Here is a 14,127-nt window from a genome sequence, read left to right as displayed (position 1 = left end):
AGAAATAACAATATAGCTTACAAAAAAAATGATTTTTATGATGTGTATGGTCTTCGCTGTAGGCACTGGGCACCCAACAGCAGGAGGAATTTCACACTGCCAAAAAAAGTTCCCCTTGGGTCACACAGTGACATTGACGCTGTGATTTTGAGCTATTCTGTTCCACTTCCTATCAACTGCCAGGGCAGCACCTTGGCTGATCAATTTTCCTTTTAGCCTTAAGTGTGTCCGTGTGCTGATGAAAACATTACAGAATCAGGTTGAAATGCCATTGAGACCCAAGTAAACCTCTGTTCTGAGATGTCTTCCAGCGGCCCAATCCTGGATCCAGGCAAAAATGGACTCATTGTCAAGGGCTCCAGAAGACATGAGTTGTTTTGGGTGCTCCAGCTGGAATGCAGCTCACAAAAACCCATCTCTTACTAAGAAAAATCTCACCTGAATACTCATCCTGGGGTAAAAGCTCAACTGTGTGTGGTGCTGGGGCTGGGGGTGGGGGTCCCATTACAGACGAAGCAACTGCTGCCCCCTAGTGGTGTAAAACAGGCCCCGGGGGAGAGGGTTGTGTGAGGGGGCAGTATACTGTACATGCACAAGGAAGGAAAGTCAGAGGACAGAGCCTCACAATTGCTTTTCCCCTTTTTATTAAAAATAGACCCAAACACTTTATGTATCATACAAAAGTTTCATTCGCTGGTGGCAGCCACGGGCAAAAGTGGCCCCGTAGCACTGATTTTCCACCTCCCCTCCAGGGGACTGGGTCCCAGGGAGCAGTGGCTGGGCCTTGGAGATACCCATAAGGACTGCTCTGTCTGGAAACAGCCAGCTGGGGGTGGGGGCTGTTCCAGGGACAGCTTTCCCCACCCCACCCAATGGCAGAGTTTAGATATTTGAAAGTGCCTCTTCAGTGCCAAGATAAACTAACAAGTGGAGTGAAATGGAAACCCCTGTGATTCTTTTATTTTTTCCCAGGGCCTGCAATTTGTGTTTTTCCTTCTACCCCCAAGTCCTTTCTCCTACAAATGTGGGTGGGAAACTTTTCACTCTCAGAGGCTCTGGTCTTTCTCCATGCGCGAGGCCAAAATTTCACTCCAACGCAAGCCTTTTCTCATTAGCTATTCTGTGGCCTGTGATCTACCAACCCATGACCCAAGGTTTGTCCTCTGTTCATTCAAAAACAAGTGGGGCAAAAACAGATTCCTCCCGTGGTTCTCTCTGCCTGAGACTACACCCTGCCATCACCTTAGTTTTCAGGACCTTGGGACTAAAAGGACCCACAACCATCCCTTTTCCCCAGTTCTGTCTTTCCCTGACTGCTGCCCACTCCTGAGCCGTGGACACCCCTGGGGTACTCTCAGACCCCTGTTCCAAAAGGAGCCTGGTCATGATGTGGTGGAGGCCGGGGAGGGGTTGGTTGGAGCCGGATTTCCCCCAGGGGTGGGGCAGTACTCATGCTGGTATGGACTGCTTGGCAGGGCCAGGGGGCAGATGTGGGGAGGGTGGGGCATGCGGAGGAAGGGCACAGCCTGCCTGAACCCCTCAGTCCCAGCCGTTGTCCTTCACCATGTGTGACATTTCAATGATGTACTTCCCTTCCTTGTACTTCTGGCTCGTCTCAAAAGCTTGTTCCTGGTGGAGGGGGAAGCAGTGAATGTAGGATGAAGCAGTTCCCCTCCAGGCCCTATGATCGCCTATATGACTCCTACCCCAAGGGCCCCCCACCTAAATGCAACCCACTTACTAGCTCCCTTTTCCCTCTTTGGACCATGCAAAGACCTGACATGGTTATTGGGGCTTGGAGGGCCATGGGGACTGTCCACTTTAAGGGGTGACCCCTTCCCCAGGTACTTACATATTTCCAGCCCAGAGTAGTTTTGCAGCTCTCGCAGAAAATGTCAGCTACCGAGTGGAGACCAGTGAGCAGGAGGCGCTGTTCAGCTGGCCCACAACCCACGTTGACCCTGTCTCAGGAAACAGGAAGGACCCAGCACCCAGTGGGGTCGCTCTGTCAGTCCAGCCCCCAAACAACCCAATGGGACTTCCACCTGGAGAGAACTGGAAGCCCCTGCCTTTGGCAGTCCACCCCTTTATGACTAGGCCTTCTTTTTCCAATGCTATGATTTCATTTCTGCCCAGGCCCCCCGCAAGAGAACTGCAGACGGATTTTCTAAACCCCTTTGCAAAAGGGAGACAAAAGCCGAAGGTAAAAGATCACCTTCTGATGGCTCGCCCCCTTTCTCCACAGAGGAAAATTATTCACACACACACAAGCACAAGCACACACGCACAAGGAAAGAGGTAGACTCACACGGAGTTAAACAGGTAGGCTCGGCCATGGCTCCCTTGGAAGGACTGTGGAGACATAGGACAGACAGTGACTACTGGGTAGCCTTCAGCCCCACTGTCTGAATCCCTGCAGGGGCGTGGTGGAGAGAGGAAGGGCTTTGCTGCCTCACCCCTAGCTGATATTAAGACAAGCCTGGTGTGTAAGAGAGAAGAGGAGTGGCACGCCCCCACTTAGCATACCTTGGAAATAAGCTCATCATGTTTGGCCAGGTGTGCACGGCAGTGGACACAGCTGTACGTGCGGTGGCAGCGAGGCAGGTAGCTGCGGAAAGTCTTGGTGGGGAGGCAGGCAGGGCCTGGGCCAGGGTCACAGCTGGGCATGACAGGCTGGAGGACGATGCCCTGGCGGGCTGGAGGGGCTGGCGCCGTGCAGCCCCCACACAGACGGTCGCAGGTAAAGCAGCGGAGCAGGTTGGCTAGAGCCGTGTTTCAGGGCAGGAGAAATGTGGGGGGGCTGCCCGGCCAGGGCCCCCCCAGACGAGAACCAGATAGAAATGGAAGTCACCTGGAAAGTGGGGAAGGTGAATCAGTGGAGCCCTCACCTCACGAGGAGCCCTCTCCTTAGAGAATGGAGGAGGTGGGGCTTAGCTCACCTCTGCCTCTATGTCCCCCATCACCATCATCCCTCCTCAGCATCCAGTTGCACTGGTTTCCTATCCCTTGGATTCCCATTCTGCTCTGGCAAGCCTGGCAGCAGTTCCAGGCTTCTGGCACCGTAACCAGGGAATTGGTGTCTCTCCCTCTTGGGGCAGTAGCAGCCTCCACCATCTTCCACTGAGAGCAGCCCGCTGGCACAAACGCTGCCATGGGAGCAACATCATCTGCAAGTGCCCCCTCTGGTTTTCAGTTCTTTTGTGAGGATCTGCATCCCACAAGTGTTGGTAGGCACTGTGTCTCTAGGGCTCAGGGCTGTTTAAAAGTTGGGGCAGCCAGGTTTTTCTTTTTTGTGGCCTTCATTTGCAATACAATTGGTCCTTTATGCCTTTTGTGTGGGAGGGAGGGGCAGAATGAGAGAGGGAAGGGAGCAGGCTGGCAGGTACACACACCCTGCTTCAGACCTCTCCTGGCTCAGGTCCTGCACTCTGGGGCTCTTCACTACAACTTTATGGATATCTCCTTTGGCACCAAAGACCTGCCATGTGGCTGTTTCCCAATCCTGCACCTTGGTTCACCCCTTCCTTCCCAGCAGAAGCACGTGGCTATCTTCTCAGCCTCTGGACCCCTTGGTCTCTCTACTATTCTTTACTAATTGTTGCCTTAGCCCTCAGTTAAAGACTTAGGCACCCAGCTGTAGGAGACAAAATATCTTTCCTTCAGGCAGATCTGACAGCTGGAACCAATGGAAAATGGGTACCACTCCTGGGAAGCCAAACCCCCTGGGCAGGGCAGACTGTGTGGTGTAGTGTATGAGCAACGTCTACAAGGAATAGTGTGTGTGGGGGGGGGGCGCTCTCTTATTTTTAAAAGCTGTGCTTTGGGGCACGAGGCAGAAAATGTTTCTTTCTACCTTCTCCCAGGGGCAGGGACAAACAGCAGTGACTCTGTGGGTGACTGCAGATGAAGTAATCGCTGGGTTCTGATTAGGAATCTTGAGGAAAATGTTGGTGTCTGCTCACACTCCAGCCCCAATGTGGCTGAGGGTGCTGGAGGCAGAGGATAAGAAGGGAGGTGTCCTCTGTTGGCTCTGATAAGCAGGTGAGGTGCCGCCTTCTCCTTCATGGGGCCCTCGGGCCGTTGTGGGTGGTTCAGCCCACTTCAGGTTCACACGTGCCAGCTGGGTGCTCTGGCAATGCCAGCCCATGAAGCAGAGAAGAGGCAGCGCTGGCTCTGATAAGTCAGGACAAACAGGTTCCCCTTCTCCTGTCCTCTGCGGTGGCCACAATCTGGGGTGCTGTTCCACTCTCTCCGAGGGCCGCCAGGCAGTCTCTCCACAAAACGCCTGGTAAAGACCATCTTCAGCTTCAGGTCTTCCCCGCTGGCTGGGCCCCGGGAAGACTCGTTGGGCTGAGATCAGGGTGACATTGGGCTCCTGCCGCATGAAACATTGGGCTTCTCCTCGCTAGAGCACTGCTCACTGTCCACTTCATAGGTCTACCTTCAACTTTGTCTGCGAGTTCCCCTCTGACACACAGCACCTTGCAACACCTTCTTCAAGGGGCCGGGGAAGGGCGGCCGGCTCAGGTCCCCTCTCTCAGCTACTTCCCCAGCCTCCTACCCTCACGCCTCCCTCCCACTCCCCTGCTTCCCCATCAAATCAAGGAGAGGCTGCACAGAAGGCCAGAAAGTCACAGAAGGGGGAGTAGGGGTCATCTCATCCCCCATCTCAGATCACAGGGAGAAGCAAGTTGGGCAAATGACTGGGGAAAAACAAAAGCGAGCAGAGTGCTGGGCAGAGGATGTTCCTTAGACGTGAGACGGGGCTGGACCGTGGGAGGTGGGGGAGAGGGAGGGCTGGCGGTGGGGGGGTGGCGGGGACTGACAGCTGATGGCAGAGGTGCCGAGGCGGAGGCTCGAGGAACCGGGTGCGAACCCCGTGCCTCTCAGGGAGAAAAACAGGGAAGGGGACACCTGCTCACAATGGATTTTCTCATCTGCTCTGAGGCTTCGCCCCCCCATCCCCAGGCTGACATTCTCGGTATGGTATGGTCCAAATAATTAGCAGCACAGCCAGCTCCCAGGGCGGGCTTTGGGGGTCTGCACCAGCAGCAAAACAATAAACAGTGATGCCTGATGCTGCAGCCAGAGTTGCCAGGAAATAAGTGCGGGAATCGTGAGAGCTTGGAGAGGGATGGAGGAGCCGAGAGAGGAGCGGAGGCAGCGGGGAGGGGGAAGGGAGGACAAAGGGTGGATAAATAATGCTTTTGCAAAAGGGAGAAAGCAACACGCAGCAGGAGGAGGAAATTTGCAAAGGGGAAAAAAATTCATTTGGAGAAGGGCTGCCCCCTCACCTTGAGGTCTGCTCCAGAGATCTCCGTCTATCTCTCTCTCTCTTTCTCTCTCAATCTCTCTGCTCACTCTTCTCTCTTCTCTTTCCGCTCCTTCAACTGGGAAGGGGACGGGGTGGGGGAGGGTAGTGGGGGGGCTCAAGACTGCGGCTGCAAAGCTGGACAGCTGCTGGGGGGCCAGAGGTTGTCTCTCGTTCTGTACCTCGGTCTGTGGGTGAATGTGGCTGTGTGTTGTGGAACTGCATCATAACACTGTGAGTCATCCATCCCCCCACCCCCCCTCACCTCCCACGTCAGAGCGGGGCTGGGAGACACAGGAGGCCGGTAGGGAGGAAGGGAGGGGGCAGGCATGGAGGGACGGGGCTGGGGGAGTGATGCAGGGGAATGGGGTGGAGGGACAGGGTGGGGGTGGGCAAAAGGAGAAGCAGGTTGTTAAGGAGGAAGGCAGTGTGGCCAAGAAGACTGAAAGAACCTGGAGGAAAGACAGGGCTGAGCAAGGATGGAGTAAGAGTGACAGGGCTGGAGGAAGGAGGTGGCAAGGCTGGTGAAGCTAGAGATGGATGCAGAGAGTCAGGCAGCACACACACAGTCAAGATGATACATTTTTCCATTTCAACTCGGACACCAGCCCTGACGCAGGAAAAAGGAGGATGTACTAATTGTCATGGATGGCAAACTGTGCCCCCAAAATTGTACCAGGCACTCCCAAGCCTCAAAGCCTCAGTTTAATATCCCCGAAGAAGTCATAGACCAAATATGACATCTTACATGCAGGAACCTCTTATCAACTACCTCTGAATTACTGGTGCTACATGAATGGAGACCCCTACATTACATAAGATTCTTTGCTGAGCTGTAAACTTTCTGAGGCAGGTCTTCCGGGAAACTCCTCTGCATCCCAGAACTGCAGTGCCTAGCACAGAGCGCTGTATACAGAAGATGCTCACAGAACAGCAGCTGGGTTGCATCTTCAGATGTGGACCAAGTGCTGACTATGGTCTTAAAGAGACCTGAGTTGGGATCTTAGCTCTGCCAATTACTCCCCAGGAACCACTAGGCAAGTTACTGATCCTCTTTGTGCCTCAGTTTTCCTCTTCTGATAAATGAAGCTAATAATACTTACCTCATGGAGATGTGAAGTAAAGTGAGATAACATGTAAACGCCTAAAAAATGCTTGGCACATGGTAGATATTTAGTAAACAGTAGTTGGTGTTATTTCAAAACAACATTCTCAACTTATTACCCCTAAACTCAGAGAGGATTTATTATTAAATTCTGATATCTCAAGAGACACATGCCAAATTTGTATCATAAAAAAATGACATCTTTTGTTGCTATTTTTCTATCAGCTTCCAGTTAAGTTTCGTGTATTTCTCATACAGCGCTGTCCTGTGCATGTCACTAAAGTATGTGGACACAGAACATATTCCCTAAGACAAAAGTCCTGATTTCTAGACTAACGGAAGAAAAAATAAAAAACAAAAAAACCCCATGATTTTTAATAGAGGCCAACATTCAGAAAATGAAGTGCAAAGACAGGAACTTCTAGAAAGCAGTGCTGTGGGTGGTTTGTTTTTCTTCTCACATGTAAGAAGAGGAAAAAGTTAAGGCAGGGAAATGTGGATAATGGGAGGGATTGCTATCTGGGTATTAAAAAAAAGGAACTCTAAATATTTAATCAGAGAAGATTATGGGGTTTAAGGTAAATTATGAAAACACAACATGGGTATCCTGAGGGATAGTACCAGAAGTTTGGAACTGAGAGGGGAGAGCTGGGTAAAGAAAGAAGAGAGAAGTGTTCTTGTCTGGGCAGCAGATGAGAAAGAAAATATAAGTGGAGGAGGAATTTTAGGAGCCATTGTTGAGAAGAACAATGGGAAATGGGAAAAGGAAGATGACTAGTTTTTAGGGTTGAAAGTTTGGAAGCAAAAAGAATATTAATGAATTTAAATCAACTCAGGAAAAAAATGATCAAGCATTTAGCTGGAGAGGTGTTGAAGCAAAACACTTCAGTCTGTAAGGAAATTTTAAGGAGGTATTAATTAGGTTTGCAAACCAAGGAGGACTGCCTCTCAAGATGAAGGGAAGGTCTGCCCACTTGAGGTAAAAAAGCAAAAGGTTTTTATAGTAAAAGTATAGGAAAATATAAGCAGTAAACAAGACTCCAAATATTGTTTTAAAACATAATAGGTAAGTGATTACATCAGGTTTCCAGGACAATTTTGATCTATAGAACAAAATTTTTTTTTTTTTTTTTTTTTTTAAAAAGATGACCGGTAAGGGGATCTCAACCCTTGGCTTGGTGTTGTCAGCACCACGCTCAGCCAGTGAGCCAACCGGCCATCCCTATATAGGATCCGAACCCGTGGCCTTGGTGTTATCAGCACCGCACTCTCCCGAGTGAGCCACGGGCCGGCCCGATCTATAGAACAAAATTTTTTTTTTTTTTTTTAAAAAGATGACCGGTAAGGGGATCTCAACCCTTGGCTTGGTGTTGTCAGCACCACGCTCAGCCAGTGAGCCAACCGGCCATCCCTATATAGGATCCGAACCCGTGGCCTTGGTGTTATCAGCACCGCACTCTCCCGAGTGAGCCACGGGCCGGCCCGATCTATAGAACAAAATTAATTGTGTTTATGGTACCTAAACACAGTTGATTATATCTGTGTTTGTCTAAACAGTAGGTTTCCTGATGTGAAAAAATTCAAGTAAAAGGTCAGTTTCTTAGGCCCTGAGGAACAAATCACTTCAAGTTCGAACGTGGAGTTATTTCAGTTCTTTCTTCAGTTCTCCTTTCTGGCCTGTTTTCCTCTTCAGAGGAGACTGAGAAGGATGTAAGAGGACAGTATTACTGGCAGGTAGAGTGGAGATGGCAGGAGTGCTTGGTGAAAGATTGAAAGTGAGAGACAGGAGAGTAGGCAAGCACAGATGCTTTACATGTTGGGCCCTGACTCTTTAAAGAAGCAAAATGGAGAACAGTCTAAAAGGCAGGGAGGGACTTCTCCCTAAATTCAGTTGGAAATGTTTATACAATATCCAAGTAAAGATGACCTTAAGGTAATTGGGAGAAATTGCCTCAAGGAAGAGTGTGTGGAGGTGAAGAAACAGATGTGGGAGATAGATTGAATGGAAACAGCAAAGAATGAGCTCACTCGGAGAGAAAATTTGCAAATGAACACTGGTACTGAATATCTGAAGAATGGTGAAAGAATAGGGGATACCCAATAGTTAATGGAAAAACATGCTTGCTTGGTGAATGAATAAAATAATTAAAGCAAACCATCAAAGGAAACTGTAAGAAGTGAGAAGTGAGAATTGAGGGCAGCACTTCTTGCAAAGTGAGTGCTAAGTAGGGCCAGCAAGAGAAAGGCGGTCCAGAAAATCTTCCCAGCTCCTCAATCTGAATTAACTGTGGGAGCTGGACTGAAAAAGGACTCACCTGTAAGGTGGGGATGACAATTATAATACCTACTGCACAGGATTATTGAGAGGATTAAATGAATTTAAACCTGTAAAGCCCATAGAAGCGAACCTGACAGCTAACACTATATAACTGTTTGCTATTATTATTTTTGTGTGGCTGGCCAGTACAGGGATCTGAACCCATGACCTTGTTGTTATCAGGCTGTGCTCTAACCAATTGAGTTAACCGGCCAGCCTGTTTGCTATTATTATAACTGGGCTCAGACACCAAAACTCTAGGTATCTGTCCTAGCTCTATTAATTACTGTGAATTGCTTGGGCAAGTCCCTTTACTATCTTAGTCTCCCCCATCTGAAATTGGAGATAATAAAGCTGACTTCAGAGGGTGGCTGTGAAAAAAGATACCTGAAAGGGCTTTGAGAAATGTAAAGTACTGTACAAATGGATGGTATTGTTATTATAGCCCTGCCCTAGCCTATAATAAAAACTTAAAAGCTAACATCAGATATTTTTTATGTTATAGGCATTGTACTTACTACTTTACTTGCATCATCCTATCCAATCTTCAAAACAACTTTAAGAGGTTAGGTACTGTTATTATCCCCATTTTACAGACAAGCAATAGAGTTGAAGCTTGTGATTTGCCCAAAGTCAAGCAATGAGCAAGTGGCATGGTAAATAATACAAGATTCCAAAGCCCAAGCTCCTGAAAAGAGGATTATAGATGTGTGTGAACCTGTTGGCTGCAGAATAAATAATTGATCTGTATAACTGTCAGGGATTTAAAGAGGAAAACAGATTCCCCTAAAAAACTCCCCCCTAAGTGGGAAAGAAATTGTTGGGTAATGACTGATTTACGAGTATAAGGTAACTGGAAGAAGTCACTGGACTTAATAAAAGAAAAAACAAAAAATTGAATGCCTTCTGTGTGCAAGCACTGTGTCAGGCAGACGACGACAGCTCAGTATAGCTTCTGACAGTCTGTTTTCCTCTACTTTCTCTACCCTTCGGTTTCCTCCTGTCCAAACGTGGTTTTGCTAATTTTCCCACTTCCCGGATTGTGGTGCAGGCAAGGGGGCCATTGTGGATCCTAGATAGCGAGTGCCCCTCCCGTCCCGACTGCCTTTCCCTTTCCTGGGCTGCAGGTGAGCAGGAACACTGGGGCGACACACCAGCAAGGACGGTATCTCGGCGAGTTCTGGCCCCGCTGAGGGGCGTAACCGCCACGCCTCGCACCCTACCGTCCGCTACGCAAAAAATGACGGCCTCCGCCCCACCCACCTTTGGCGTCACCATCAAAACAATCCTTTAACTACAACTCCCAGAAGGCTGCGCGGCCATGCCGGCACAACTACAGATCCCAAGGGGCATCGCGCGGCCGTGTCTCCTTCCACTGCGCAAGTGCGGAGCCGCGTTTGTTTCCGGCGTTGGTCTGGGCGATCGAGGCTTGCGGCTGGGCTTTGGTTCTTCTGCCCAAGACGTCTTCTGGATTTCCGGGCTTGAGCTCGTGGGTGTGCAGGTGAGATAGTAAGCTCGGGGACGCAACTGTCGCTTCCTTGGGGCCTGGGACGATTTCGGTGTCTGAGATGGGGCTGGGACAAATGCTGGACTTAGATCTGCAGTCTAGGATTGGAAACAATTCTTTAGGTTTCCTACGCGTTTTCTATCACGAAATGCTTTTTTCCTCCCACAGTCCTTGTTAATCCCCAGAACAACACTATATGTGAGGTAGTGTAAGTGCCTCCAGTTGAAGACTGAGGAGAAGGTTCAGAGAGGTTAAGTGATGATTTAAAGACAGTCCAAGAAGTTGCAGAGTCTGGTCTTAATGCTGTTTTCTAAGTCCAAACCCCGTGTCCTCTGCGTTGTATCTGAGTCATTTATTCACTCTGTGTTTATTGAGGTACCTACAGTTTGTCAACCCTATTCTAGGTATTAGAGATAGCAGGGTACTTCAACAAGTTCGCGGAAGAATAGAATTAAAAGATAATACAGTCTTTCCATGAATTTTTGAAGTACCCTCTTTACAGTAGCAAACAAATACCCAATCATTACATTCTAGTGGGAGAGACAGACAGTAAACAAATATATAGTTAGACAGATGGTGGTAAGAAATACGGAGAAAAATGAAACAAGGTAGGGAGAAAAATGAAACAAGGTTGGGAGAAACATCCACTGGAGGATTTCAAACAGAAGCCTGACTTATGATTAGATCTAATATTAATTTGTGTTCTAGGCACAGCAGCTACACAGAAAAGATGGGAGAGGAGGCCAATGATGACAGAAAGCCAACAACTAAATTTGAACTAGAGCGAGAAACAGAACTTCGCTTTGAGGTGGAGGCATCTCAGTCAGTTCAGTTGGAGTTGTTGGCTGGCATGGCAGAGATCTTTGGCACAGAACTGACCCGAAACAAGAAATTCACCTTTGATGCTGGTGCCAAGGTGGCTGTTTTCACTTGGCATGGCTGTTCTTTGCAACTGAGTGGCCGCACCGAGGTGGCTTATGTCTCCAAGGACACCCCTATGTTGCTTTACCTCAACACTCATACAGCCTTGGAGCAGATGCGGAGGCAGGCGGAAAAGGAAGAAGAACGAGGCCCCCGAGTGATGGTAGTGGGTCCCACTGATGTGGGCAAGTCCACAGTGTGTCGCCTACTGCTCAACTACGCAGTGCGTTTGGGCCGCCGTCCCACTTATGTGGAGCTGGATGTGGGCCAGGGCTCTGTGTCTATCCCTGGTACCATGGGGGCCCTCTACATTGAACGGCCAGCAGATGTTGAAGAGGGCTTCTCTATCCAGGCTCCTCTGGTGTATCATTTTGGCTCCACCACTCCTGGCACCAACATCAAGCTTTACAATAAGGTCAGAGCCACAGCCAAGGTGGAGGTGAAGGGGAGGGTTACTTTCAGGGTAGGAAGCTGTGGGGAAGTTGGTTATTTAAAACTGTCTGCACAGTTTGCTCTGTCTCAGCTGGTTTTACTGCTACATGATTTCAAAAAAGGCAGTTTCAAATATGTAGCTTCAGATCGTTAAACATTTCTGTGGACCTATTCTTAGTAATTTACTAAATTTCCTCTTAGGAAGTGAAACAGGAGGCAGAAGAAACAAATAAGATAAAAGTTGCCAAGGGTTCAGATCCCCATACCAGCCAGCCACCAAAAAAAAAAAAAAAAGATAAAAGTTAAATCCATGTTATAGAGTCAAAACCACAGCCATTGAAAATGTCATTTTTCTTGTACCTAATACCACTTATTCTAAAAAAGGGACAAAATAGCCATGGATTTGTCTGTTCTTTTTGTTCTCACCTTGTCCTTTCTTTTGCAGATTACGTCCCGATTAGCAGATGTGTTCAACCAAAGGTGTGAGGTGAATCGAAGGGCATCTGTGAGTGGCTGTGTCATTAACACCTGTGGCTGGGTCAAGGGTTCTGGTTATCAGGCCCTGGTGCATGCAGCTTCAGCTTTTGAGGTGGATGTGGTCGTGGTTCTGGATCAAGAACGACTGTACAATGAACTGAAGCGGGACCTGCCCCACTTTGTACGCACTGTCCTGCTCCCTAAATCAGGGGGTGTAGTGGAGCGCTCCAAGGACTTCCGGCGGGAATGTAGGGATGAGCGGATCCGTGAGTATTTTTATGGGTTCCGAGGCTGTTTCTATCCCCATGCCTTCAATGTCAAATTTTCAGATGTGAAAATCTACAAAGTTGGGGCACCCACCATCCCAGACTCCTGTTTGCCTTTGGGCATGTCTCAGGAGGACAATCAGCTCAAGCTAGTGCCTGTCACTCCTGGACGAGATATGGTGCACCACCTACTGAGTGTTAGCACTGCGGAGGGCACAGAAGAAAACCTTTCTGAGACAAGTGTGGCTGGCTTCATTGTCGTGACCAGTGTGGACCTGGAGCATCAGGTATTTACTGTTCTGTCTCCAGCTCCACGCCCACTGCCCAAGAACTTCCTTCTCATCATGGATATCCGATTTATGGATCTCAAGTAGAGATCAGCAGGAAGCCTTGCTGCCTGGGGCATAGAGATCTTCTGGCAATCTCCAAGGGCAGGTGGGCTGAGATATGAGAATCAATTGGGGCCAGCTGACCAATAAACTGTGGACTAGTAGAAAACATATTCTACCTGTTAAAACATGGTGGTAAACCGACTCTTTGGATCTTGAACCAAAAGGAAAACAATGGGAATATAATTGGTTTCTTAGATCACCTAAGATGCCACTTTGAATTTTCTGAGACCCTGAGAATTCCCTTTCATTGTGCTACTATGTGGATTTTTTTTAACCAACTGCTTTATATTTCATATACAATATTTGCTAACTCATTTACCCAGGATGAAAGTGTGAATTAGAGGTACTACTTCCAATAAAGTTCAAACTTGAAAAAAAATTTATTTTAATAAATATTTTTGCTTTATCATAAAACTTGGTGTAATTTTTTAGTTCATTTTTTCCCCTAAGCATATAGTAACATTATTGGAATGATTTATTGCTAAAATCCTTAGAGGAGGGGAAAACCAAGAACCTACCTGTGAGCCAAGCTTGTGGGTTTTTATGATGGTTCCCCTTTCCACTGCACTTAGGTAAATAGATGGTAAATCTGTTGACAATGCTGGGTTAACTGTGGGGAGTTAAAGAGGCTGGTGATAATCTTGTGATGAGATTTCAGATCTAATTATCTTCTGGAGTTAGCTCATTTTCTTTCCTTTACAGCTGTCTTTCCTGTTGTCTATTTAATTGGAACCACATCCTGAGTTAAAGTGTAACTTAAGCTCTCAGCTGGTAAGAAGCTGGGAAAGCCTCTTCTTTTTGATCTCTTTTAAATGACTGTTTGGTGTCCCTATATGGACTTGGATTGTTTAATAAGTATCTGATGGCATTCATTCACAAATATTTACTGAGCACCTACTCTGTGCTAGGAACCATTCTAGATGAGGAACAAGATAGATAAAGTTTTATGGCACTTATAAACAAATTTAAAAAGGTAAGTACTTAAGACTTAAATTTGGGTGATATGAGAATGGAAGTCTACTTCAGATTGGGTGGTCAGGAAAGGCCCTTCCTGAGTACACAGTTTGAGCTAAAATCTGAATAACTGTGTGAAATTTGGGGTAAAAACCTTCCTGGTGGAGGAAATAGTACAAAATCCTAATAAAGGAACAAGCTTGGGCTGGCCCGTGGCTCACTTGGGAGAGTGTGGTGCTCATAACACCAAGGCCATGGGTTTGGATCCCTATATAGGGATGGCTGGTTGGCTCACTTGGGAGAGCGTGGTGCTGACACCACCAAGTCAAGGGTTAAGATCCCCTTACTGGTCATCTTTAAAAAAAAAAAAAAAAAAAAACAAGCTTGATGAGTTTGGTGAAGGTGTTGGAAATAAATTAAAATGTAGGGGGGACATAGAATATAA

The 14,127-nt window shown here is 47.9% G+C and overlaps 2 protein-coding genes across 2 annotated transcripts; one reads left to right on the top strand and one right to left on the bottom strand.

The window, feature by feature from the left end:
* Window positions 1-621: 621 nt before the first annotated feature.
* On the bottom strand, window positions 622-5,545 carry YPEL4 (yippee-like 4 (Drosophila)). The gene is made up of 5 exons (XM_008579932.1): window positions 5,295-5,545; window positions 2,527-2,851; window positions 2,309-2,352; window positions 1,853-1,961; window positions 622-1,629 (listed from the first exon to the last, which is right to left on the bottom strand). The coding sequence occupies exons 2-5, from the start codon at window positions 2,665-2,667 to the stop codon at window positions 1,540-1,542; spliced, it is 384 nt and encodes a 127-aa protein (XP_008578154.1). The 5' UTR covers window positions 2,668-2,851; window positions 5,295-5,545; the 3' UTR covers window positions 622-1,539.
* Window positions 5,546-10,087: 4,542 nt separating this feature from the next.
* On the top strand, window positions 10,088-13,142 carry CLP1 (cleavage and polyadenylation factor I subunit 1). Its single transcript, XM_008579931.1, has 3 exons — window positions 10,088-10,234; window positions 10,949-11,576; window positions 12,039-13,142. Exons 2-3 carry the CDS (start codon window positions 10,971-10,973, stop codon window positions 12,708-12,710), a joined length of 1,278 nt encoding a protein of 425 aa, XP_008578153.1. The 5' UTR covers window positions 10,088-10,234; window positions 10,949-10,970; the 3' UTR covers window positions 12,711-13,142.
* The last annotated feature ends 985 nt before the right edge of the window (window positions 13,143-14,127 follow it).

Source organism: Galeopterus variegatus, unplaced genomic scaffold (assembly GCF_000696425.1).
Source record: "Galeopterus variegatus unplaced genomic scaffold, G_variegatus-3.0.2 Scaffold1983, whole genome shotgun sequence".
NCBI classification, from domain to species: domain Eukaryota; kingdom Metazoa; phylum Chordata; class Mammalia; order Dermoptera; family Cynocephalidae; genus Galeopterus; species Galeopterus variegatus.
This window is presented reverse-complemented; position numbering and strand designations above follow the sequence as displayed.